The sequence below is a fragment of the Vigna angularis genome, chromosome 11 (assembly GCF_016808095.1).
Source record: "Vigna angularis cultivar LongXiaoDou No.4 chromosome 11, ASM1680809v1, whole genome shotgun sequence".
Taxonomy (NCBI): domain Eukaryota; kingdom Viridiplantae; phylum Streptophyta; class Magnoliopsida; order Fabales; family Fabaceae; genus Vigna; species Vigna angularis.
In genome coordinates this window covers 239,936-267,419 of record NC_068980.1, presented here as the reverse complement: position 1 = coordinate 267,419, position 27,484 = coordinate 239,936, and the positions used below count along the sequence as shown (strand labels likewise).

The following is a 27,484-nucleotide window of genomic DNA, read 5'->3' as shown; positions in this document are numbered from 1 at the left end:
AGATTCCCTAGTCGAAAAGCCAGAGCCTTTTGTTCTTCAATGTAAATGGTCCTGCTGATTCAATAATTATCTAATGATATACAAAGTATGTTGTCTCAAATGTTCATCACTGCCGATCTTTTCCACATACATAAACAATAAGAGGACCATCTTTTTCCTATTAAAATAGTCTCATAATGATACAGGGTTTTCTGATGCCAACTTTATTCTATTAATAAAGTCATCAACAGACATAGTCCCAAGCTCCCCACCAAACCTAGATCTAACTGTCACTGTTTCTGTTTCAACTTCCTTTGAACCCACAACAGCCATCAAAGGAATTTTCTGCTTCTCTGCATTTCTTATGAGTTTAGGTAGGCGCTCTCCATGGCAAACTTCAACTCGGATTCCATACATTTTCAGTTTGTTGGCTACACCATTGCAATATTCAAGCTGCATGAGAAGATATAGTATAGAAAAACATTCCCCATTAATTCACTTATCATTGTCTGTTATCGTATCTAGAAAAGAAACAATCTCTCCTGTTAGGAACTTGATAGCCCCATAAACACACTTCAGTATCTATAAACAAAAGTGAAGATAATTATAAATTAACTAACAAATGCGTCTCATTGTAAATCTGATAGGAACAAAATATTGATAGAAAAACTCAAACACAATCCATACATACACCCATCGACAACTGACTTGCAATAAACAAAAAACAATTACAAAGAAAATGCAAAACAGAATTGTTTTGTATCTAAAAATAGTACTCTAGTAATTTAGGAACCTATTTTATGTAGTCCCCCCATCAAGAACACACTTCTCTAACTAGTACTTTAAAGCCTTTTGATCAGTCTTTCTTTACTTCTTGTTAGATATAATGTGTTTACGTCCATCTCTTTGTATTTTCCTATTCATAAATACATAACTTTATGTGCCAATTGTCTTCCTACATAATCGATCTCCACCTCAAATTGTAATTTAAAATTAGGCATCACTAACTATGGTAAGTTCTTCATTATTACCACAAGGGTCTGCAATAACCTTTGAGCCTCCTCATTCCACCCTCAAATTGCTCTTCTTGAATAGCTCTGCTGGACGTTTAGCAAAAATGCCATAAATTACAATGACACCCCCTACTTTTTTTCACCATTACAATGGCCTCCCTTATCACGGTGTAACTGTAATGTTTTTAAAAAATTAAAGTGTCAATGTAGCTCGAGAAAGCCTCAGGAGGTCTTAGTATGTAAATTACTCAAATTTTACTTGAACTATATAAGAAAATAAATAATTATTTTATTGATACCAATCACACAAACTACACTCTCATCACCTCTATTTGTAACAACCAAACTCTCTAAAATAAGGAAATAAAAATGTGCAAAATTAATAGGAAGATACTCAATTTCTAAGCAAATATGGAAGATATTTTTGTCCTAATAATCCTCTATTTACAAAACTCCCTCTGAAGTTGGTAAATTAATATCGAGAATTCTCAACTTGTCTGTGAAATCCTGAAATCTAAGAAAGCTTCTAAAAGATAAAGAAGATACATGCTAATAATGCGTATAATGTACATACTGCAATAAAATATGATCAGTACGTAGAATAGACCAAAGATTTCTTAATAGTCAAACTTTATGTTACCTGGGCATCAGTAACAGGTAAAACTCGAGCTTGTATTGGAGAAAGCCATAATGGAAAATCACCAGCATAATGCTCAATGAGAACACCAAAGAATCTTTCCAATGATCCAAGCACTGCTCTATGGATCATGATAGGCCTTCTTTTCTCAGTATTTGAGTCAACATATGTGATGTCAAAACGCTGTGGTAGATTGAAATCAACCTGTTTTAAGTTAAAATGAACTTTAAGTCAAGCCAAGAGCAAAATAGTTCCCTGCAAATTGATCCATTCAAGACAAGGCAACCAATATTCAAGAAATAAACCAAAGAGCCACAAGTTTGCACCCCTTGATGAGTTGAGATATATAAGAGAAAGGATAAGATAACCCATGCAGGTATGTGAATAGTTTATTTTATACCTGCAACTTCCCCAATTCATGGAAAATTCTTTGGGCTTAAAAGCATGGAAAATGCAGAGACCAAATGTACCTAGTTTAAATGGGCGGGGAAGTGCAGAATATTCCTGACAAATTGGTTACATAAACTCTAATATATGGCCCCATTTGGATAGACAACAAATTTTGATAACTAAGTAAATAACTTTAGTATAACTATAATTGCAACAGTAATCACTAAGCTATTTCTAGCTTTTATTATAACAGCTTATTTTCATGAGCCGGAACCCAAAAGTAGTTTATATGGGTTTTCTAAGCTTTCATAAGTTCATCCAGACCTAGTAAAAAAAGGCTAAAAAGAAGACTTCCCAAAACAGGAAAAGTCATCTGTTTAAGACAAAATCTCCTAAAACATTAAGCTATTAGGCAAAGGCAAATATGTGCCTTTATATTGAAAAATTTATGAGGTCAAGAATTGCCTGTATGGTTGAGCACTGCCACTTCCGACCAAGAGCATCCTCAATCTTGATATCAATCTTTGGCCCGTAAAAGGCACCTCCTCCATCATCAATTTGATAACTCCAACCTTTATCATCCAAAGCATCTTCCAAAGCAGTGGTAGCTTTCTCCCATATATCATCATCTCCCACAGCTTTTTCAGGCCTTGTAGATAAATTTACTTCGTACTTGTCAAAACCAAACTGCAACAATATTTGTTCAGTAAGATCTAGGACCCCTCTGATCTCATCTTTAATATGGTCATCTAAGCAAAATATATGTGCGTCATCCTGTAGAGAAGGAAATTGAAGTCAAACAAAAACCATTATATCAACATGCAATGTGCGAAAAAAAAATTAGAAATCCAAGGTAGCAATTTCTTGAATACTTTAGAGGAAAATAAAAAAGGGTGGCTTCATCTTTTGCAATTGTCACTCTTCAGGACAGTTCAAAGTGTGCAACCACACCAATGAACCAAGGCTGACAGTCTACGATGTAGAAGTTGATGTTAAGAACAAATTTTATGCAAACCTGTGTGAAACCTCTGACACGGAAAAGGCCATGTAAACTTCCAGACAGTTCATATCTATAAACAGTTCCCAATTCTGCCACCCTAATAGGGAAATCGCGATAGGAATGAAGTTTGCTTTTGTACACCAAAATATGATAAGGACAATTCATTGGTCGGAGCTGATAAAGCTCATCTTCAACGTCCATCTGATCATACATATTTTCTTTGTAGAAGTCTAAATGGCCACTGATCTTCCAAAGATCAGCTTTTGCCACATGTGGTGTGTACAGCAGATCATAGCCACACTTCAAGTGAATTTTTTTCCAGAAATCTTCAATTATGTGTCTGACAATAGCTCCCTTCGGGTGCCAGAAAACTAAACCCCCACCAGCATCATCCTGCATGAATATAGCAAAGTTATTTACCCTGAAATAAGAATAATAAAAGGAAACCTGAACACAGCAGCACCCTTTCTTGTACCTGTATAGAAAACAAATCAAGATCTTGCCCTATGCGCCTGTGATCTCGACGCTTAGCTTCCTCTTTGAAAGTCAGGTAAGCTTTTAACTGCTCTTCATTCTCCCATGCAGTACCATATATCCTTTGAAGCATTGGTTTTCTTTCATCTCCTCTCCAGTATGCTCCAGCAATAGACTCAAGTTCAACTGCTTTCTTATTGATATTTCCAGTAGAGTCAACATGAGGTCCAGCACAAAGGTCCCACCATTCGTTGCCTATAAGAGAAAAATAATATATGATGAAAGAGAAAATAGGCAGATGATACACCCGAGGCAAAAACTTCTTTTTTAATGCAATTTGAAACCTGCAGCACTCTGAGCACATCCTTGCCACGTCATTGTTATTCTACTTTACACTTCCATCTTCACAGTTGCAATATCAAACACATTACACTGTCCATTTTCATTCTGCTGAAGCATGTTAATTGATCATGTTAAAGATGCAGAAGAAGTTCAGCGCTCTAAGTACTTAGGCTTAGTGTTCATGTAGTTTAGAGAAAGCTAAGAAAATTAACTCTCTTATTGATTAAGGGTAAACAGAAACATTGCACAATTACCAACTTTAAGCAAATAATATGAAACATATTCTTGCCATATTAAAATATGGGTATTTAATAAAATGCAGTGGCAGGATCAAGCAGAGAATCAAAGTATTGTGTTATGGCTCAAACCACTAGTGACACCAGTGTGGGTGATTATGAGATTGGTAATGGCTACAGGAATAATACGTCTAACAAATTTTGTTGTACACATAATGAGACCTATTATCACTTCATTTCCATCTCAGCAAGGACATAATTCTACCTGTTATAATAAATAAATAAGGAGTTGATTCTATATAGTAAAAAATATATAGATTATATATGTAGAAGAGGATATTTCTCCCACCTGCAACAAAACACTAATATATGACCGAGATAATACTAATACTTTCTCTCTTGTTACCAAAATGACATATATTTGACTTCCCTTTTCCATTGTAGGTACTCTCCACTGAACTTTGTTTCAAGTTGACATCAAAAATGCATTTCTGCATCATCATCATAATTATCTATATGGAGCAATCTCCTAGATTTGTTGATTAGGGATTTCATTTAATGTGATATGTCGATTATGCAGGTCCTAATATGTAATCAAGAAATCATGCCATGCATGGTTTGGGCATTTTAGAACTGTCACCAACCAATTTGGAATGGTACAAAGTCATGTTGATCATTCTCCCTAAGAATGCATGTGTACAACATTGTTATCACATGTAGTGATAAGGAGGGCATCGCACAACTAAAACAATGTATTGCTAAAAAGATCTAAATAAAAGATTATGGACACGTAAGGTATTTCCTAGGTATAGAAGTGGTGCAATCCAAGGATGGTTTGGCCATATCTCAAAGAAAATATGCTCTCAACATATTGGAAGATACAGGGATGATATGGACACACTAATGGATCCAAGTGTCAAACTTGTACTTAACCATGGAGAATCATGTTTTGATCCCTGGAGATACAAAAGGTTAGTTAGTAAGCTAAAGAACCTCAATATGACTAGTTTTGACATTGCCATTATAGTGAACATAGTAAGTCAAATTTTAAATTCTCCTTGTCAAGATCATTGAGATGCAGTTGAGCAGATCCTAAAGTATATTACGAAAACTCCCAAAAAGAACCTCATTTATGAAGGTACGGGAAATACTCAAATTGTTAAGTGTTCTAATGCTAACTGGGTAGGGTCACCAAGCGATAGACACTACACTTCAAGGTAATTGGAGGTAATTTAATATCGTGAGAAATTAAGAAAAACATGTTGTAGCAAGATCAAATGCAAAAGCATAAAACAGGGAGATGGTATTAGTCACTTGTGACCTCATATGGCTAAAAGAACTCCTTAAATAACATAAATTTGAAGAAACTTTCCAAATGCACCTTGTACGTGACAACTAGGCAACATTATACATTGCCTCTAACATAGTTTTTCATGAGAGAACCAAACATATTAAGATGTATTGCCATTTCATAAAACAAAAATTGAAGTTTCTAGACATCACCGCTAGATTTGTCAACTCTAATGAACAACTAGCTACATATTCACCAAAATCTTTAAGGACCAAGGATTGATTATATTTGCAACAAGATAGGCATATACAACTCATCCACTCTAGCTTGAGTGGGAGTGTAATGATTATAGAAATAGTTAATTGATCCTTCATAATCAAGAATATCAAACATATATGTATTATTAGGAATGTTTTTAATTATTCTCATATCATATCTTTGTTATTAGGGAATATCAAATATTTTCTATTTATTGTATCGGTAATTTTTTCTCAATATGAATAAACCATTTGTGTTTAATAAAAAACACACAGTTTCAACTCAATGTTTCTCTCTTCCTTAGAGTTTAATACTAAAGACCATATGTGATGTATGGATATGTTAACTTATTCTTTTTAATAAGGGCAGATTACATCATAAACAATTTGGGCAAGATTAATACATACACACCAAAAGAAGAGGGAGAGTTTCAAAGTATAATAATTTATGCTCCACTCGAATGACAAGATCAAATAGACACACATACACACACAAAGTCTAGTTATCATGAAGTTATCCTGTCCGTCCACACACCAATTTTTATCCATGTTTTCACTCGAATGTGTAGCATAAACATGCATAGAGCATAACATTCATGAATTAAGTGCCCGTGGTCACCATTTTTTCACCGCTAAAGTCTATCTTCTCTCACCCTTTTACTCCAAGTTTCATCAAGAGGGAATTGAAAAAACAGAAAAGAGCAAGAACACTACCAATATGATATATGGTGATGGTATCCTCCTTAATGTTTTCCAAAATCTCCAATTTGTATGGTTCATTCAATGCCGATATTCTTCTCTGAGCTTCGTCTCTTGAGACTTCTTCTCTTAGAAGAGGTAAATTTCTTCCAATAATCCGATCCTACATATGACAAACATTTGCGTTCCCCTTCAGCAGTTCTGTGCAGAGTTGCAAAGCATGAAAAGAAAAATGCGAGATCCCAAAACATAAAGATTTAATGGACTGACTCTGCCTACCATCTCTTTCTTGATTCTCTTCAAATCTTTATCGGTCAAAGGCTCCATATCGAAGTCGTAATAAAACCCATTTTCTATCCAAGGCCCAATTGTGACTTTTGCATCGGGGTATAGCTTTTGAACAGCCATTGCCATCACATGTGCACACTGTACAGGAACGTTAATAACAAACATATCATCTCCATGATAATAGGACAACAATTAAAACAATAATTTCAAATTCTAGATATTCCTCTGATATTATTTTGTTATTATAAGTTTGTTGCATATGAAATTGTCTACATAGGCTGCAGCTTGTTGAATAATAACTTGAAAGTGAAAGAATACAAAAAGACCCAGTAACCACAGAATTGGCTTTCCCATTACCGTGTGGCGGATTCTGAGAAGACTATCGGATGATTCGTTAGAAGGCAGAATAACCCGATTAGGGTTGGAGTTGGGGTTGACCGAAACCGTAGGGTCGGTGGCGACAGCGACTGTGGTTGTGGTGGCGATTGAGGAGCATTTTAGCTTTGTGTGGGAAGAAAGAAAGGAACCAAAACGAAAACCAAAACGGCATCGCGGTTTAAGGGGAGCGATAGAAGAAAGTGAATAGGTTGTTGCTACCGCTAAGGTAGCCATTTTGAGTGAACTGAAGAGCAGAGAAGACGATGATGAAAATAGCTCACTTCATCCCATTTCTGTCCACAAAATAACCAAAATTAATATTTTATTATTAAAATAAACATGCTGGTCTAGTAGAAAATATAGATAGTATTAACACTGTATCGTTGAGACAATTATCTTATGGTTTAGTATCTCAACAGGTCCTTTTTTTTTTAGCATCTCAATTGAGTTCTTATTTTTGTAAAATTAAATCAAATAGGACATTTCAATTTGACAGAAATGGCCTATTTAATTCAATTTTACAAAAGTAAGGACTCAATTGAGATGTCGAAAAAGAAAGGGATCTATTTGAAATTTTGGGTAAAAATAAGGACCTATTGAGACATTAAACCTTATCTTATTAAGTAAAAATAATCATGATTACTAATTATAACGTTTTGACCTAATGTAAACTCTATTAATGCTCATTTGAATGAATTTAGGGAAGTGATTGAATTAATTTGAGACTAAATTTTTTGTTGTTTATTTGAATAGATTTAAAAGTAAGTGAGGCTGGATTTGAAAGTAAAATTTGTGAAAATTGGAAGTAGAATTTGATTGATGTGACAGATTAAAAAAAATTCACTCTCACTTACTTCAAATTCACTCAAATATACAAAAACAAACACTCTCCCCCAAAAAATTCATTCAAATGAATAAAATGTAAAAGTTGGTATAAGGATTATATCATAAATTTGCTTTCTTACATCTCACTTTTATTTTTCTTTTCCTTTTTATTACATCACACCTATAGTATGTAATATATAATAAATAAAAAATAATGTATTAATTTATTTAATAAAATGAATGGTTAAATAACTTTTTTATATTTTAAAATATTAATTTCTTTTAGTAACAACTACATAATTTTTTAATATTAACTTTACAAGATTATGTACATATAATATTTCTTTTTTAAATTATTACTCATAAAAATAATAAAATCACATTTTTAATATAATATAAATGCAAATACATGTAATTTATATATTTTCGCTATACATAATATATATAAACCTCATTTGGAATTGTTATTAGAGAGGGAAACCTTTCAAGAAGCATTTTAAAAACTTTTTATGTCACACTATTTTTCAAATAAAAGTAAATAAACAGAGATATAATGGAAACAAATTATTAATTATTTTGTGAGTTTTCACATGGTATACATTGAAAATATTGTACCATAGTCTTCATCATTTTAATTACTTCAAATAAGTCTTACTTAATTCAAAATTTCCATCTCTCTTTGGTTATGTTGTTACAAATTTATCTGTTTCTTTTTAAATTCAATCATTTTGTTATATATTTTAGGAAAATGGAAAATTTTTATGTATGAGTTTTGAAAGAATTGGATGTAGGGATGACTCTACAATCCTAAGTATGTTTTTTTTTTTTCTCATCTTCATACTTACAAGAGAACAAATATACACTCTACCATATAGACCGGACGACCATAGAATTATCATGTGACTAATCTAGCCAGACGGCCATAGAACTACCGTATGACTAATCTGACCAGACGGTCAAGGATGAACGGCCGTAGAGATCCTATAGTCATTGACACAAAGATTAAGGTAAGTAGCGATTAAAGTCATTGGGCCGAAATTGGATCGTGATTAAGATCTCACTAATCTCAGCCCATGGCAAAAACTATAAATATAGGTGAAAGGTAAGAGGTAGGTGATGGACATTTACTGCGCATTTATTACTGATCTAAAGTTACCAAACGAACTATATACTTACTTAAGCCAGAGCACCTTTAACAGGTACATCCCCGAACAGAAGAGCGAAAGAGGAAACCGAAAAACGTGACCAGACGACGTCAAAGAACAAATTGTGAAGGTGTTTAAAGTGACTCGACCTCGTGTAACATCCCAATAAATAGTAATTACCATTAATTAGAATTAATTACAATTAACAGTAAACAGTCAACAGTTTTTACAGCTAAACAAGAACACAAGCCGAACGGCTAGGAGTACAGCGTTACAACGTCGAGTCCCAAAAATAGCGAACGCTAACAACGAACGGTTTTACAACATAAGTAACCGAACGTCCTAAAACATAAACAAAACTATTAACAACTACAAAAACGAGCGATCTACTGCTCGGCCTTAACTTCCACTTCGACTAGGTTGGCGTCCGCCAAATTTTCTTCTTCCAGCATATCTTCAAGTGGCGCCTCACCATCTGCTCACATCCACAACGGATGATCATTGCATTGACAAGACGGACGTACATAAACAGTAGACAACACAAGGAAATTGCAAGGGTAAGCTTAGGTAATTTAATTCATACATATCACATACAATTTAACATACGAATTTAACACACAAGACATGCATCAATACATCAAAGCATAATATAATTCATCCAAAACTCTCCTAAGACCGACCGTCCGGACTGTGTGAATCCATGTAACCGCAGGCGTTCATGCACCCGGTTGGTGTAGTAACTGGGACCCTCATCAGCTGTCAACCGAGGTTAACCCTATCAGCCTCAAAGTACTCAATAGGGCTAGGGCCTCCTGCCATTCCCACGCATGACCTACTCTCCTCTACCTGAGAAGAGCACTCACGGAATATCAGGATGATCAGCCATCAGCGATTTTACCATGGTCACACTTTACAACTCATCATAATCATTCATAGAGACGTTCCTCCTTGGAACGCTCGTTCAAATTCCAAGATCATAATCTCATCTCATTTATGGTTCGCACACATCATAATTCACTCAACATCACACTCTCATTCTTAGTCACACTTCTTTAAAAGGACGAACGTTAATTATCTGTATAACGAACGCTATTTAAGATCGGGACGAACGCTATTTAGAAGTCAGGACGAACGCTATTTAGAAGTCAGGACGAACGCTATTTGTGATCGGGACGAACGCTATTTAGAATCAGGACGAACGCTTTCAAAAATCAATAATTATTCAATTTGCACGATCGCTGGATAGGAGACCTTGCGCGATTTAGAACGGACGCTCGTTATAAGGCCGAGCGCTATTTCGGACGAACGCTTGGTAGGATACCGTACGCCGTTTAAGACGAACGCTCGTCATAAGATCGAACGCTACCAAAGACGAACGCTCGACATAAGGTCGAACGCTACCAAAGACGCACGCTCGACATAAGGTCGAACGCTACCAAAGACGCACGCTCGACATAAGGTCGAACGCTACCAAAGACGCACGCTCGACATAAGGTCGAACGCTACCAAAGACGCACGCTCGACATAAGGTCGAACACTATTTATCATTTATCTTTTTGAACGAGCGTTCGGTCTAAGACCGAACGCCACTTAGGACGAACACTCAATTAGCATTTCAAATGGGGACGCTCGTTCGAAGACAGAATACTTTCCAAAAGAAAGAATTTAACTCTAATTCAAATTTAGAGAAGACGAACGGTATACGACCGTACAAGGACGAGCGTAATTGTTCAATCAGAGAAAATGATGTTGTTCCAGATTTTTCAATTTACAATGACTTTACAGATTTCATACGATTCATAACTTATGATTTTTCTCCACCATAAATCTCATACATTACAGAATTCCTATTATCATTTCAAACCATACAGAAACTTAATCATATTCCAAATCATACGTTTCATTCTCAGCATACAGTTCCAAACAATATTCATCATATACATCCAGTGCAACCATGCTCGTTCATGCATACTTAAACATCAAATATTTCATACATTTCAGACATCCAGCATACTTCAGGCATTTCATACACATCAAACAAGTATTAAATTAAATTACTAAAGCTTCCCTTACCTGGTCTAGCAATGAACTCCCTAAGCGAATGCGTTTAACTTGTCCAAATACAGATTCCTACCCTCAACGTGCTTCTCGAATGTTTCACTAAATCTAACCACAAGAAACGGAGACCAACTCAGCTTATACTCTAACATGCAGCAGGACCAGCGTCCGCATGCAACTCTGAACAGAGCGTTTTAGGGTTCGAAAACTTACCAGTTCAGATTTCAGTTCCGCTCGGTTCAAATGAAAGCCCACGACACAGTGAACGATCCTACGGTTCTGAAATGGAAGTAGAGATGCTGGTGGTGAGTGATCTTAGAGAGAAGATGAAAAGAGTTTAGAGAGAAGCTGGAGAAAAGAAATGGCCAGAGTTTCGTGGAGAAGAAGATGAATGCAGAAATGAGAGAAAGTGTTTTTCAGAGAAATCATTTTCTCTTCCTCGCCGAACGACCATGCAACCACGTACGGCCACCTGGCTTCCACTACAGCTTTTAGAAACTCCTGACGTGACAGATGGCGTCAGCGCATGCAGAATGCAGAGAGCGTTCCCGCAGGACGAACGTCCATTCTCTGCATGCCACTTGCTTTCCACCAACGATCTGGAACGCTCCCTCAGCGACACATGGCAGGCGCATGCAGATTGGGTTTTGACGTGGCACAGTGCATTAAATGAGGTTCAAAGTGTGGGATTTTGGTGCGTTAAATATCTAGGGTCTCACACCTCGCAACCGAAACATACATGTATTTGTACCTATGTCAAATTCTTTATAGTTTCAAATATTAACTAAATTAATAAAAAAATTAAAATCACAGTATAAAAAATATGATATTATTAAATATTTAATATTAAAAAATATATATTTTTCTTTAATGTCAAATATAAAAAAATATAATTACATAAATATCAAAATAAGATTTTTCTTCCACGCACAAAATAAAATAAATAATACCCTTTCAAAAGTTATACATTTAATTTTTATAATTTTTTATTCTAAAATTATATATTAACTGACAAAATAGAAATAAGATAATAACATTTTAGAATAAATATAAATTCTTATTCATAACAGACAAATGGCACATTTATTCTATTGTTGTCCATTTCAAAGCATCAACAAACATACAGAAACAAAATATAAAAGTACATTATTTTATGAATAGAAAAGAGAGGAGATAGCTCCATTATTTCATCGAATCAAAAGAGGTAACACAGATAATTACGACAAGCATATACTTCTTTGCATCTTCATTCTCCAATCTTCACTGCAATATTTTCTTGGCAACGGGAAAGTTTGGAGCTATGTCAACTGGTACCTGTTTCGATCATAAAAACAACACTTAGAAATTTTTACAATCCATTTTAATCCGAAATACGAGGTATATCAATCTCTCACCATGATAAGCTTGTTCTAAAATATAAATAGTTACTTGTTAACTATATACTCTTATGTTTTTTATACATAAACTGTTATAAAATCACATTATTTTTGTCACAACCACTTTAAAAGTGATCTTTATAATGATGTTTTTCTTCATTAATTGCGTGTGTAAAATACTTTTACACCAACCATTATGAAAAGTTCGGCATAAAGTAGTACCTGAACCTTCTCCAACTTTTGGAGAGCAAGTTTGAGTGGCTCTGAAATGACACCATATTTTTGGAGAAGCGAACCAGCAGCCGCCTTATCACCTTTGGCTTGTGTGGTCAGTATTTCCCTACTCAAGCTTTCAACTGCACTTTCAGTCTTGAACAACAAATACATAATTAATTATTATATGTAAAATTATTTTGTCAAGATTATAGGTTTATTTTACTAAAATGGATGTAATTTAGGAAATGACTTTTTCAATTAAACGTATGGTTAGAATTTTAAGGATGAGTCTAAATTTCATATTGAATATAAATAAATAAAAAGATAAAGATCATTAATTCTTTGTTTTAAGATTTTTGATAAAGAAAGTTGAGGTCTCATTATGCATATATATATATATATATATATATATATATATATATATATATATATATATATATATAAAATGTAATGTCTTTGTTAATAGAAGAATCCAAGGAAAAAGAGAAGTATAGATGATGATGATGTGAGGTTTTGGAGCAACAATACCTTGGAAAAGTCAACAGAAATTGTTTCTTGAGAGTGTGGGAAAAAGGCTCCTTTCTCATATAACCAGTTGAATATCAATGCTTGTCCTTTTCTGACAATATGCATGAAATGGAATTGGCTCAGAAAAATAAGTAACCAAAAAATAGTAGAGAGAGCAAGCATTTTGCATATAACTTAATTACCCATGAGCTTCCTCTAAACCAAAACGAACTGACCGAAAGCACCCAGCCAGAAAAGAAACGTACATGGACTTCAATAAACTTTCAGAAAGCAAACCCTGATCACCATAAAATACATGACACCCCACATTAATCACTGTATCAATCACAGCCTGCTTTCAAGTTTACAGTAATTACCAAGCATATTAATTTTTGGTTTTACTATAAGGATCTAAACTTTCCAATTCTGAATTCCCTAACCTTTCTGTAATCTCTTTTTCTTTTTCTGTCAAAAGAGAAAAATGGTATATTTAATAACTAACCTTAGAGATTAGGAACCTCAATGCCCAGAGACCAACTATATCAGCTTTTGCTTCCTCCATAGCTGAATGATATTCTTGCAATTCCTATACGGAGAGATAAGATATTGTCATGAATGCTACATTCATACTATGCCATCTAAGAATGATCCCTACTAGTATATATCGACACTTGTAATTTTATGCAGAAAAAAAAAATGAAGTTAATTGTCTGCACTAACTCCACCATCATATATAATTTTACCGTAAAAGTTTCCAAAACTATTAATGAAATTTGTCACTTAGAAATGGCATATAATTAATTAAACTCACCAATCGCACAGTACTCTTCTGACCATTTGGGAGTGTTATAGAATGAGGTCCAATCCCGTGGACGCATTCATGGCAAATTGTATGGGTAAAATATGATTCAAAATCTACAAATTCTTGTAGCTCCTTTGCCACGCAGTGCTCTGCTATTGGTTGAAGAATACGCTCGAACCTGTTCAGAATTTCCATGTGTTTGCCAACATTAACTGCTCATTCATAAAAATATGAAGAAAAAACAAATGAAGATCTGCAAGTTTTAACGTGAACAAAAATTAGAAATTTTACTTCGCCTCTGAAACATTCTTAAGCATCACCATTGCTGTTCCTCGATCTTTTACTATACGTTCATCGTTTGGTAGATTGAAGGCAACAATTTGTGGTCCCTTGACATCCTGAAACAATAGTGATGTAAAACTTTCATCTTAATGTTGTGCAACTATAAGTATAATATTACCGATGAAAACATGTAGTAAATTTCAAAAACCATATAAGATTTTCGTGTGCGTTTGAAATAATTACTGCTTAAGCTAGATTTTGAATTTTATTGTTTACCATTTCTATGTCTTGTGGTGTACTATATTTATTTTTTTAAGTTGGACTTAGTTCAACAAATTTTCGTAATTAATTTAAGTTTGAGTTCATTCGTAGAAATTATTTTGTATAGGTTTTCAATTTTTTTTTTAATTTCAACTAAGTTACTTTTAATTTATGAAAATGATGAATTTTTTTTTTAATTCTTAAATTTTCTCTAGAAGGTTCAGGATTAATTTAGGTAGAAACTTATTTAAGTATATTCTTAATTAACTTTCTATTTTTTGCTTTTAAAAAATGCTTACAGAGTAGAGTTTTGCAATTTCATTAATTTAAAGTATGCTATATTTTGATATTTTATAATTAGTTCAAATTTATATTTATAATAGCAATAAAGTAATTAAAGGAAACCATTTTGTTTTTATGATGATAAAAATCAGAATATTCAAAATTTAAATATTGACAATCTTTACCCCTGCATTATAGATCAGTTTAATAACACGAATAGGTGCTGCATTCACATCTTTGGATTTGTAGACATCATCGAGAGGAAGATTTTGCTCCAAAAGCTTCAATATCAAGTTGAATTAAAATGTTAGTAACGCAAAGTTTAGAATACACACACCATCTGTATTAAAATTAATATATTTAACGAAAAGCACCTGCAGATTATCGCCAAAGAGTTTCAGCTGACTCGTAGCTATATCATCCCTGATTCCAACAAATGCTTCAAAGGAAGCCTGGAGAAAATAAATGATAAGTCAACACACGTTGAGAAAAACCATCAATTCCTTATTTTGTTGGATAATACTAAGGGTGAGTGGGTTTCGTGGAAACATATAAAAAAATCAAATGAAAGGGAAGTTCAAAATTGTTAAAAATCACTTGTAGATTAAATATGACCTTATATCCGAAAAGTTTATCCTCGTACGTTTCATATGGACCAATTGTGACCTCCAATTTAGAGTTCTGCACAAAAACTGAAAGGTGAAAGATACTTATATGATTCAAAATTTGTCAGAAAACCGAATGTTTTTTTATCAAGAATAACAATGTAGTGTACTAGATTTGAAGAAACCGTATACATGGGACAGAAGTAATTAACGAGGATTTCAAACATCACTGTGAACATTTTTAGAACTTTATCAGAGCACTTCGGTTTCAGTTACATAACCCGATTATTGTACACCAAGTACTCTGATAATAAAGTTTGGTTTATTAACAAAACATTATTCAAGAGAATTCAACAATATAATTTATACAAATGTTACAATAGTACGTAATGTTCTTCTTACCATATTACATTAATTAGTAATGAATTTTAACCTTCAGCTTAAGTAAATCATAATTAGCATTGATAATTAAGTGGTTAGAACACGGAATTATTACTTGATCGGATATATAGTTAATCAACCTAAGTAATTGAAATGATTGTAACATAAAAGTAATGAATGTGACTAACCAAATCCATCCAAGCCATATCTGACTCATAATAATCATTTGAAAGGAAAGCGTCAGCCTTGCTATGTAGCAGCCTCTTCAGACTGCAAATGAAAAAAAGAAAGTTAACAAATATTTATAAGTAAGCCATGTTTAGCATTGAGTTTACCAATAATGGATTTTAGAAGAGGATGAATAGCAGGCATGAGACCTTGGTGTTTGGGTAATATCTGCAGCTTTATGCAATAAATCAGCAGCTTTCGTGAGAAGAGACTTATATTCTGCTGAGTAAGGCACAATATATAGATCATGATCATAACTTTCTTTGTTATTCGAGTCGGAGGTCTCAGAAGTTAAAAGCAGTTCACTGTGTCTTTTAATAACACTAAAAAAGCCTGTTGCCTCCTTTTGTTGATCCTTCTCTAGATTCTCCTTCCATGTCTCGAACTCCTACAAGAAATAAAGCTTATTATTTCTCATATTTACAGAAGTATAATTTCATTTTGGCATCATTTGCTTAGCATTTACCGTTTTGTCCATATCCGCAGGGTAGAAATTCGCACCAAGAGGTTTTGGCAACGGAAATGCTGCTCTATATTCTAGACCTTTCCATCCTTTAACAGGTTTAGTTGCATTAGAAAGTAACCTTATTTCTGAATCTGCAGTCGTCAAAAACGCAGTTCCGTCATCAAGACTAGACCTGTCAACAACGAATTCATCCATTAGCATAAGAGAAGTTTAATTGTACTCAAATGAACTCAATCAACAATTCATGGTCCTCATGATGAAGTCTTTAAGGGTTTCTTTGACAAACTCCTATTATGGTACACAAGCTACTATTTATAGGCAATGTGAAGCACAGAATAAGCTAGAATTAATGTCTGTCTATCTTGTGTTGTCTCCACCGAGAAGAGGTCCAATGGTGTGCAAATATTTACACAATGTCATTATAGATGTTAACCTATCAGACGTTCATAACATCTTTATAAGTCATGAAACTTGTTGGCACCAAAGAGGTCTACAAGGAATCAATCCTACTTTTCTACATCATTATGTCAGAAAAAGTAAGAAATTGAACTACTTTTGAACTGTTTTTGCCAAATAATCACACTAGTCAGCTAAAAGAATAAATTCAATGACTTACCACGGGCTCTTGTTAATCAAATAATAGGACCATTTCAACTTATTCAACTCTGATTCATCAGCATGTTCCTTCAACCAATCTCTAAGTGATGGATTACTGTACCAAGACTGGTAGAAAATAAATAGTCAAATTTCAATAATTAGACATGGATTAGTGTGAACATATCCATAATATTAGTTCTACAATATATGGATGAAGTTGAATTCAGTAAAGAAAAACAAATTCAACACACAAGGTATACAAATAAATTATTGCACATATTATTAAATTAAAATCAACAAGCACAAGGTATATGAACAATGATCATTGCACACACAACCATAATATATATGCCATAAATTAGAACCTGCAAATAAAAAATTTCATCGATAACAGCTGCAGCCTTGACAACAAAAACAAGAGCTTCCTTATCTGAATCTGTAAGCCCCGCTAACTGGCAAAACAAAAATAAAAGTCATGTTATGTTATTTCATGATCTCAACTATAACTAAAAATAAAACCAAAACAAGTTTTAATATTAAGAGAGCAAAACAAATTTCAATATTCATCCATTACGTTACAAGTTTACTCTTTTCCCTTCATCTCCCACTTTCAATGTAACAAACGAATGGTAGAATACCAGTTTTGGAATACCATTGAAGAGAACACTGTGCTTTGCAAAAGGATGATTATAAGTCATAACTGTCATGCTTTAAATATTAAATATATATGTTGTGCAAATTAACGAAAAGAAAATGGAGAGAAAAAAGAAACATAAGCTAAGAAATTGATGGATAATTGTCAGTGTATAATATAACAAATAAATAAATAACGAAGACAATTAACCTCTGCATTAAGGGAAATAGGAGCGTAACGACTTAGTTGCTTTTGCAAAGTTGAACTGCGAGCTTCGGTATTCTCTTTGTACCTTCAAAAAAATATACCACAAAATGAATTATATATATATATATATATATATATTTGTTTCCCTATGTAGAATATTAAATAGGCGTATAAATGTAGGCAATTTGAGTTTAAAGGAACTCTCTGCAACATTAATTTGGAACAAATTCAATATACACTCTGTCTTTTAGGCAGAAACCTTCATTTTGATTAAGGTGGATGGTCACTGGCTGCTGCATATCTAGGGTATGCAACTTCGTCTTAGAACAAATCTCGGTTCGCCTTAGATTTTTGTATCATATGTATGACTCCTTCCATTTTTGCATCAGTATATATCATGTTAACATACCTATTTTCAATTATATCAAAGAGTTGAGCATGTTGTCGAGAATCTTGCTTGGCTAAAAGCCCTTTATACTCATCATAAGAGAGATATTTTACAGCAGACACTTGCTTTTCCTGGCACAACAAAAAACATTTCCTCACATAGATAAACAGAATGTATAACAAATCCTCCAAAGCACTAAATAGCAGATGTGTGGGATACATAGAAATGATGTTGGATTATGGTAGGTTAAGCACATGTTTATTAGGTTATTTAAAGAGAAAAAACTGTGACAAAAGGAATCAGACAATAACATCTTATACATGTTCACCTGAAGAGTGAAGGCCTCCAAAGGTATTGGATCAATAGTTGTAACCAGATAAACGTCGATAGATTCCTTCTTCGTGTTTTTTTCATCACTGTATGTAAAGTTATTACCAAATTTTCAACAGATGACTAAATTAAGGAACTGCGTTATTCGATAAAAACAGCACAAAGTTAAGCAAGTGTTGAAATTTGATCTACTCACCCATCCTCATTGAAAACATATATCAACTCAAATGCATCCTTGGGAAGGGTTAAACCCAGCTGTTTCTTCAGCTCCTTTCTGAAAATTCAATCATACATATACAACAGCGCACTTCAATACCAAGATGATGTTGAAGTAAAATGCTCAAACTTAATTATAATGGAATGAATGAATGATTAAACATATTTACCGAGCAGTAACAAGCGATGAATGAGAATGCGGAATGGGAGCAGAAGCGGTGAGATCCCACAACCCAGGCCGATTGTGACTTTGCTTGATAAGCAATTCTTGTGTGGTTTCAGCGAATATCCAGACATGAACACCACGATCAACAGCATTATTCCCACTATCACAATCAACGCAAACCCATTATACTTAAAACTGCATCATAAATTCTATGGAATCGACTACTTGCTTAATCTTAGATTTTTTACCACACCTCTTACTCCCAACATCAACTTCAACCTCGCCTCCACCCATTCTGTTCCTGATACATATAATATTCTTTTCAATTCACATTTTTTTAATTCTTAATAATAAAAAACATATTAAACATATTAAGTGATTCGAATTTGATACTAAAAAGTTAACTTCAAAATTATAAGTGTACTTTTTTTCATATTAATATCAAATGAAAATGACTTCGCTCTAACAAAAAAATTTCCTACAACAAAAAGCAAACTCGAGTGTTTAATGCAACATTAGGTTAATTCATATCTCATTTAACTAATATACACGTTTATTTAATTAAATTAAGAATGTTTGATCGACTGATTTATTTTACTATCTTCCAACTTGTTATATTCTTATAACAAGCTTATATCTTATTGTTGTTAGTTTATTGCTTTTTATATCTTCTAATAATTTAATAATACAATTTCATATTTTCTTTCTTTCTTCTCAACACTAGAGTTAACATGTTTTTCACTTTCTTGCCTAAAAATATCTCTATCGTTGTCTTCTTGTTCTAAAACTTAATAATATAAAATTACAATTATCTAAAGTTATTTTGAGAAGAAGAAAAAAATCTATAAAATATGTCATTTTACATTTCTCTACTAATTTAGAAACTATTTTACCAAATTTTACTACATAAAATATGAATAATTTATTTTGGATTCCAACTAGTAACTTAATAATAAGTTTGAGCTATTTATATAAAACAATCACGAATTTCTGATCCCTAACCATTACACGAGGAAATAAAATAAAATAAGCAAGGGATATATACTCATTATTTCATCACTCCTCACTTAGAATTGCTAATCACAAAGAAAAACATCATACACTTGTCAAATGTAAACCTTACATTTTTAATTATTGTGCTGCTGTAATGACATATTACAATAGCTAAATAATCTATCAAATTTGTGAGGGAATAATTTATGTTTACGAAATACAAGGTAATTAATTATACATATAATAATTAGGTAAGGATTAACAAATTTCTTGTTGGGTTTATATACATTATATATACATTTAAAAAAATGAACATGTGGTCTTGATTATGATAACAGCATCCACATTGATATTTCAAAACTAAGAAAATGACAATAATAGTTGAAAATGGAAATAAGTAAATATTTGAAAGTGTTTGATAAAGATGATAAGAGAGTTGAGAGATTGAGTGACCTGAGCTGGTAGCTGAAGTGGTATATATTATAATAAGGGAAGCAGAGAGAGTATGGGAAAAGAGAAAGTGAGTGAGGGTTTTATAATGGTTGAGAATTAATAAAATAACATTGTTATAATGAACACGAGTGATTGAGTTGGCAATGCCAATAATGGAAGACACAGTCTCAATGATATGTAATACTGCCATGTCTTTTTCTCTGCATCATCTGCAGAAGATAATACACTCACTCAATGCATTCATAAATCCTTTTCATATAGTTGGCACCAATATCAATCACACTCTCCTTCTTAACTTATATTTTTAACCTTATGTTAATGCAATTTGCAACTTGATTCCTTCAACATATATAAAACTTCTTTTTCTTTTTTTTGGAAGGTATAATGTGATATTTTTATGTTTCAATATTATCTTTGTTTTTTTCACTCATTAGTCCAAACTAATCAAATTAAATGATATTTATAAAGAATATCAAAGTCAATTTTTGACATTTAACTATTAATGATACAATAAATTCAAATTATTTATTTTTTATTTCAAACTTATATTTATAAATTTTAAAACGAATTTATGATTAATAATGACTAATTACAATCGAATTATTAATAATCATATTTTATCCTCATGAATTAATTATTTTGACTTGATCTGAATTTTCTACATCCAATCCTAATAATAATTCGTTTGGATGTCTTATTAACAAATAAAACTTCTGTTAAAACACGAACTCGTGCATTCAGATCTTTATTACACACGTGGCTAAAGTCTGCTTGCTTTTTGTCAAACAACAACAATACCATATATATTAGTAAATTTTCCAATATAAAAGTACAATCACATAATCTATTATTTTAGACACTTTGTATCCACTATTTTATTCTTTAATCCTCTTTTTTCTTTTTACATTATAAAAGTTAACCTTTTCTAATTAAAAATTAACTTTTTTTAATAATCAAAATGCCTGTAAAAATAGAGTGTACAAATAAATATACAATAAAAGCTTATTTTAAGATATCTTTTATCTGTCAATTTTAAAAGAAACAACATACGATTAATATCCTTTCATCGGTTCATTCTGAATATAATCAGAAGTTGATTTGCCTTAAATGAAAAAACATTTAAACATAGCTAGGGATATTATTCTTTAAAAAAATATAATGATTTTATTAGAATTAAAGTAATTAAGTATCGATATTGTAAGAGTTGTGTACTGCTATTTAATTATAAGTTTTTAAATAATTATATATTCTTATATATATTAAAAAATTTATTTTTTATAATATTTATTATAAAAAGTATAATTTTTATGATAATAATTTTTAAAAAATTAATTTTTATGATGATTATTGTAAAATTTAAATTTAAATCATTTGAAATTTATTACCAATATGGAAATCTTATATATGCATGAAAATGTCTTTTTATTTGAAAAAAAAATAAAATATATATATATATATATATATATATATATATATATATATATATATATATATATATATAATTTGAGCACTTTTATAAACAAAATGAGAGGTTAATACATATCTATTTTTAGCTTTGTAGAATACTATTTATTTTTAAATAACGTTATTGCTAATAAAGATGTAATTTTTATATATTTAAAGTAAATAATGATAAATTTAGATTATATTTTAAATATATATATATATATATATATATATATATATATATATATATATATATGTATTTATTTTCAAAATAGTAATAGATTAAAAATTGAGTGGGACATCTACTCACATGGACAATAATATCAGCTAATAAGCCTTTAGGCCCACTACACCAAAGGCATATAATTTCGGATCTTGTTATTATTATTATATTCATCTTCTTTCATACCTACATTTTTCTATAATTTTTATTATACTAAAATATTATAATTTTTAAAGATATAAAAAATTATCAATTTTTTAATAAATTATAAGATTAATTTTAAGGTGAGAAGTTACACTATTATTTTTAAATTAAAAAATTAGTATTTTAATTTAATAAAAGATAAGAGACTATGATTAATAAAACAAAAATCTTTATTTTTACAAGATATATAGTTTAAATAAATTATTTATTTATTTAATTTATCTTCATATTTAGAAAGTTTTAGATTTTTTTCTTTTAATTAACCTTTTATTTTACAATATTTAAAACTTCCGCGTTTATTTAGATAAAGTTTGATAAATGGAAAAGTAATTAATTAATTTAAAAAAAAAACAATATAATAAAATAATTATAATATTTAATATGTTTTTTAATATAATGACTTTGAAATTTTTCTAGAAATTTATATGCATAATTTTGATGAAAAAGTTGATAAATTATGGATTATAATAATAAAAATGAAAAAAATGAGCAAACATTTTAAAAGAAAAATTATTCCAATAAATTAAACAAAAAATTAAAATTTAAAATTTAAAAAGCAAAAAGTAAAAAGTAAAAAACAAAAATAATAATTTAATGCTATTATATTAAAAAAATAAAATGAAGAGTGTTGGAATTTCACGACCTTCATCCAAAATATCAAGTTAATATTTATTTATTAAAATATTAACATTATTTTAGAAAATTATAAATATCATATATGACCTCTTTCAACCTTCTAACTTATCTAACTTATATAAGTTAAATTCTCGAATTACCATTAAGCTTAAACCTATAAAAAACATTTAAGATAATAATCAAAGTTACATTCTACAATGAAATGTAATTAATTTGGTAATGTGAATATAGATGTCTAAATTTAACTTTAAATTATAAAGTGAACAAGTATTAAATTCAATTTTTTCAATATGGTTTTTCATTCAAGACAACCAAAACTTTTCCTCGTTGTGTCAGTGTAAAATCCAAGAATTCTCTTACTTTATGTAGAACAAGAAAAGGTTGAGGGTCATCAAGATCATTTTCCATGTTAAATCAAATTCCATTAATTTTTTTCAATGCAATCGAGTGCCTACTTCTTCAAATCCCTCCAAACCTAAACGCAATCCTCCTGACACAAATTGAAATTGGGGTTAGAGTTTTCATTGTCTTTATTGAAAAAAGAAAGAAGAACATAAACATCACGATATTACAAAAGGTGTTTCAGATTGTCTTCTTCATCATTGCAATATTAATCTTGGTGGTGTAATCCTCTCCCGCGTTCCATGATAACAAACACAACATCACGAAGGTCCACCCTGTTTCACAAAAGCACAACATCTCAATTCAGATTGGCTAAATAAGGGAACCCATGTCATAGGTGTACACGGTGTTGGAGATTGCCGACATACCGTTCCTCTCCGATGTGTTGGTGGAGGAGGCCCCTGACTGCTTCTGAAATCAATAATTATTTTTCGATAATTACAAGTTGCAAATATGTTTTGCCACATTACCATATAATTAACATTGTTACTGAAAAATTAAGGAAATAAACTTTATTAATACATATTAATGTGATTGTAGACGAAATTAACACTCTTTTAAAAACCATGATAAGTAGACACATTATCGTAAAAATAGAGACTATCTAAACAATTAAACCTAATTTTATCAAATTATTCTTTTAATAAATGTCATTTTTTTTGGTGAAATCTATTGAAGTTACATGCGGTAATTTTTTTTGTAATGTCACATGGGGTAATTTTTATTTTAAGTTAGTCTAAATTTTTTCTAAGTTAGTCTAAATTTTTTCTAATTTCGACTAATGAAGCTTTTAACGAACTTTGACTAAGATTTAATTCTAATGGCCGATGGAAATTTTTAAGTCCATATAGATAAAAAAAAAGTTAGGAAAAAAAATATATAAATAATGGTGAATGATATCTTAATATTTCATTTTAAACCATTTTAAATAACTAAAATTTAGTTAAGGATAGAACTCGAATAGTGCTAAGACAGTTTAATCTTAATTCAACAAATCAATCAAATAATCTCAAACTAATCTTCTTGATTAGAAGATGACTAAACTTTAGTTAAGGATTCTTTCTGGTAAGATAATTCAAGTTTTTGAATAGCTCCATAACCTTAGAAATAAGAGATTATTTTTGAACATTCATGACTATCATAAAAAATGAAACCCCATGCTTAACAAATTTGATTCCAGGGTTCACAAACTTATTTCAGGCTTTAATTAAGTATGCTTTTTAGAAAATCTTGAATTTTTGACTTTAAAGATGTGATCTTGATGTTAGAAACCATGACAGATGCGAGCGAGCAAGACGATGGTTTGATAAATTAAAACTTAAAAGTGAAAGAAAAAACAAATATATTTTTAGGGGATTATATATGAACCCTATATTTTTAATTCAGAAGAAAAGGGCAAATGTGGACAATGCTGTTATTATACTTCAGTTGACTCCAATTGAACTAGGTTAGAAGCAAGCAGGAAGTGAATTTGAAAAGAAAAGGGAAGAAAAATGGAGAGGGTGTGATGTGGAATGGAATCTCCAGATTGCAATTGGGTAAAGAAGCAGTGAAGTGGAATCTCCGAAGTCAAAAGTAATAATCTTAATAAGGTAATGACGTTTTTTCTTCTGTAATGTAGTTGATTGTGGTAAAGAATAATGGTGTAGTTTAAAGGGGTGTGGTTTTAGGGTTTGTGTTGGCATTGGATTTGGATGGATAAAGTTTGTCTGAACAGTGATGCGGTAGGAGATGAAGAAGGCGAGAGCAATGTCCATGTCCATGTCCCTGTTGCTCCTGCGGTTGGGATGGAATTTGAGAGTTACGAGGATGTCTATTACTTCTATAATTGGTACGCCAAGGAACAGGGATTTGGGATTAGGGTTACAAATACCTGGTACCGCAAGACCAAGGAACGTTACAGAGCGAAACTTAGCTGCAGCAGCGCAGGCTTTAAGAAAAGAACGGAGGCTAATCGCCCCAGACCCGAAACCAGAACTGGTTGTCCTGCTATGATCAAGTTCAGGTTGATGGATTCCACAAGATGGAGAATTATTGAAGTTGAGCTTGATCACAATCACTTGATTAACCCCACCAGTGGCAAGTTTTACAAGTCCCATAAGCAAGTTGCTCTTGGCACCAAAAGAACCTTCCACTTTGATGCTACTGCTGCTCAACAGGTTCACAAAATTAGGATGTTTCGAACTCTCATAATCGATGCTGAGGATGATGCCAGTGTACATCCTGATGAAGGAAAATCTCCAAATCCGAAAGGCTTGTACTCCAACAATCAGTTGAAGCTGAAGAAAGGTGATGCTGAAGCAATTTTGAATTTTTTCAGTCACCAGCAATTGGCTGATCCAGACTTCTTCTATGTGGTCGATGTCAATGAGAGAGGGTGTTTCAGGAATTTGTTCTGGGCTGATGCAAAGTCCAGGGTTGCATACAGTTATTTCAGTGATGTTGTAGCTATTGACACTACATGTTTGAACGATGCATATGAAGTTCCCCTGGTTATGTTCCTTGGGATAAACCACCATAAACAATCCATCTTGTTTGGCTGTGGACTGCTTGCTTGTGAAACGGTTGAATCATACACTTGGCTGTTCAGGGCGTGGCTTACTTGTATCTTAGGACGCCCCCCACAAGTTATCATTACCAACCAATGTGGAATCTTGCAAACTGTGGTTGCTGATGTCTTTCCAAGATCTACACACTGCCTTTGCTTGTTTAATATCATGCAAAAAGTTCCAGAAAAACTGGGAGCCTGCGTACAGTATGAAGCAATCAATGCAGCTCTGAGCAGAGCAGTATATTCCTCTCTCAGGGCTGAGGAATTTGAAGCAACTTGGGAGGATATGATGAAAAGCAGCGAAATTAGAGGCAATAAATGGCTCCAATCTTTGTATGAGGAACGGAAACGGTGGGCTCCAGTTTATCTGAAGGAAATCTTCTTGGCAGGAATATTTTCAGTTCAACAAAGTGATGATGCTGTATCATTTTTCTTTGATGGGTACCTCGATGAACAGACTTCTCTGAAAGAATTTTTAGAAAAATATGATCAGACTTTACAGACAAAGCGACAACTCGAAGCTTTGGCAGATTTGGATTCAAAATGTTGTAGCTTTGCAGCAAAATCGAGGTCTTACTTTGAATTGCAGGTTTCAAAGTTATATAGTAATGAAATATTAAGAATGTTTGAAAGGGAAGTGGAAGGAATGTTTTCTTGCTTTAACTCGAGACAGATAAATGTTGATGGAGCGGTGATGACGTACATTGTGGAAGAACAAGTTGAAGTTGAGGGAAATCATCGAGGTGCAAGAGATTATGAGGTGTGTTATAATGAAGCTGAAATGGAGGTCTTTTGTATCTGTGGCATGTTCAATTTCAGAGGTTACTTGTGCAGGCATGCTTTGTTTATTTTAAGCCAAAATGGGATAAAAGAGATCCCAACGCAGTACATTGTTTCACGGTGGAGAAAAGATATGAAGCGGAGCAATGTGTACGATCACAACTCTAGTGGCATTGATATAAGTAATCCAGTTCATAGGTATGATCATTTATACAGACAGATTGTGAAGGTTGTTGAGGAAGGTAAGAAATCTCATGATCATTACGAGACTGCACTACAAGCAATGGAAAATATATTGAGGAAGCTTCATATTGTAAACGTTGAGGATCCCGACAACATAATGTACAAGCATTGATGTCTGAATAACTAGGGCATCGTCATTGTATATTTGCGAGTTTGTTGTAGTCATTTCACGCCAATATTTGGTTCCTCGGACTTAACCATGATTCGAATGATTAAGAGCATTCAAAGTAGCACCAGCGTCTTTTAACGGTTATAATACTTCGTATTTGCAGCTTTGACTTTCTCAACATTCAATGATTCATAAATGGAGAACTAAAATTGTCTAGTTAAAAACTGATATTTTGACAATCATGTAACCACTTAATAATTTGTTCTAAAAATAATGGATTAATTAAAAAAAAATTGTAAACGGGTAAAAGAGAAAGGAAAAGTAGTAAAATAGTTGTATAAATTTGTTAAGTTCTCATGATATTAACGACACAAGTAAACAAATATCGTGATACTAACAATGATTGTTGTCCACGACGGGATCAATGCATATACGTTACCGCTTTATAGTCGAGTTCCTTTTGCCTACTCAAATATAAAGCAAGGTAA

At 32.2% G+C, this 27,484-nt stretch overlaps 3 protein-coding genes across 6 annotated transcripts; 1 reads left to right on the top strand and 2 right to left on the bottom strand.

The window, feature by feature from the left end:
- Window positions 1-58: 58 nt before the first annotated feature.
- Window positions 59-7,285, bottom strand: LOC108334110 (threonine--tRNA ligase, chloroplastic/mitochondrial 2). 2 transcript variants are annotated; one of them, XR_001832648.2, is made up of 9 exons: window positions 6,964-7,285; window positions 6,598-6,744; window positions 6,334-6,481; window positions 3,495-3,748; window positions 3,035-3,412; window positions 2,485-2,793; window positions 1,633-1,833; window positions 1,011-1,166; window positions 294-432 (listed from the first exon to the last, which is right to left on the bottom strand). XR_001832648.2 is itself a non-coding variant. In XM_017569757.2 (8 exons), the coding sequence occupies exons 1-8, from the start codon at window positions 7,216-7,218 to the stop codon at window positions 172-174; spliced, it is 1,953 nt and encodes a 650-aa protein (XP_017425246.1). In that variant the 5' UTR covers window positions 7,219-7,282; the 3' UTR covers window positions 59-171. The 2 variants fall into 2 exon arrangements, 1 of the variants encoding a protein (XP_017425246.1); XM_017569757.2 differs by lacking the exon at window positions 1,011-1,166 and having other exon boundaries at window positions 59-432; window positions 6,964-7,282.
- A 4,771-nt stretch (window positions 7,286-12,056) lies between these two features.
- On the bottom strand, window positions 12,057-20,474 carry LOC108333208 (nudix hydrolase 3-like). 2 transcript variants are annotated; one of them, XM_017568585.2, is made up of 22 exons: window positions 20,403-20,474; window positions 19,210-19,257; window positions 18,961-19,116; window positions 18,771-18,848; window positions 18,573-18,660; window positions 18,266-18,375; window positions 17,860-17,941; window positions 17,381-17,467; window positions 17,035-17,141; window positions 16,419-16,590; window positions 16,102-16,340; window positions 15,913-15,994; window positions 15,354-15,419; window positions 15,113-15,190; window positions 14,924-15,019; window positions 14,205-14,311; window positions 13,923-14,091; window positions 13,614-13,697; window positions 13,315-13,409; window positions 13,133-13,223; window positions 12,611-12,757; window positions 12,057-12,326 (listed from the first exon to the last, which is right to left on the bottom strand). In XM_017568585.2, the coding sequence occupies exons 2-22, from the start codon at window positions 19,248-19,250 to the stop codon at window positions 12,273-12,275; spliced, it is 2,229 nt and encodes a 742-aa protein (XP_017424074.1). In that variant the 5' UTR covers window positions 19,251-19,257; window positions 20,403-20,474; the 3' UTR covers window positions 12,057-12,272. The 2 variants fall into 2 exon arrangements, with proteins under 2 accessions (XP_017424074.1, XP_017424075.1); XM_017568586.2 differs by having other exon boundaries at window positions 19,210-19,251; window positions 20,403-20,473.
- Window positions 20,475-24,659: 4,185 nt separating this feature from the next.
- On the top strand, window positions 24,660-27,120 carry LOC108333068 (protein FAR1-RELATED SEQUENCE 6). 2 transcript variants are annotated; one of them, XM_052871122.1, is made up of 2 exons: window positions 24,660-24,905; window positions 24,984-27,120. In XM_052871122.1, exon 2 carries the CDS (start codon window positions 25,008-25,010, stop codon window positions 26,997-26,999), a length of 1,992 nt encoding a protein of 663 aa, XP_052727082.1. In that variant the 5' UTR covers window positions 24,660-24,905; window positions 24,984-25,007; the 3' UTR covers window positions 27,000-27,120. The 2 variants fall into 2 exon arrangements, with proteins under 2 accessions (XP_052727082.1, XP_017423887.1); XM_017568398.2 differs by having other exon boundaries at window positions 24,661-24,905; window positions 25,031-27,120.
- Window positions 27,121-27,484: the final 364 nt, after the last annotated feature.

Excerpts from the sequence above, each read along its gene's own strand:
- LOC108333068 (XM_052871122.1), top strand. The coding sequence starts at position 25,008 with ATGGATAAAGTTTGTCTGAACAGTGATGCGGTAGGAGATGAAGAAGGC.
- LOC108334110 (XM_017569757.2), bottom strand. The coding sequence starts at position 7,218 with ATGGCTACCTTAGCGGTAGCAACAACCTATTCACTTTCTTCTATCGCT. Across the intron at positions 1,834-2,484 it reads GGCAGTGCTCAACCATACAG|GTTGATTTCAATCTACCACA; the intron begins GCAATTCTTGAC and ends AACTTAAAACAG. Across the intron at positions 433-1,632 it reads TACCTGTTACTGATGCCCAG|CTTGAATATTGCAATGGTGT; the intron begins GTAACATAAAGT and ends CTTCTCATGCAG.
- LOC108333208 (XM_017568585.2), bottom strand. The coding sequence starts at position 19,250 with ATGGGTGGAGGCGAGGTTGAAGTTGATGTTGGGAGTAAGAG. Across the intron at positions 14,312-14,923 it reads AACTGATCTATAATGCAGGG|GATGTCAAGGGACCACAAAT; the intron begins GTAAAGATTGTC and ends CTATTGTTTCAG. Across the intron at positions 14,092-14,204 it reads AAGAATGTTTCAGAGGCGAA|GTTCGAGCGTATTCTTCAAC; the intron begins GTAAAATTTCTA and ends AATTCTGAACAG.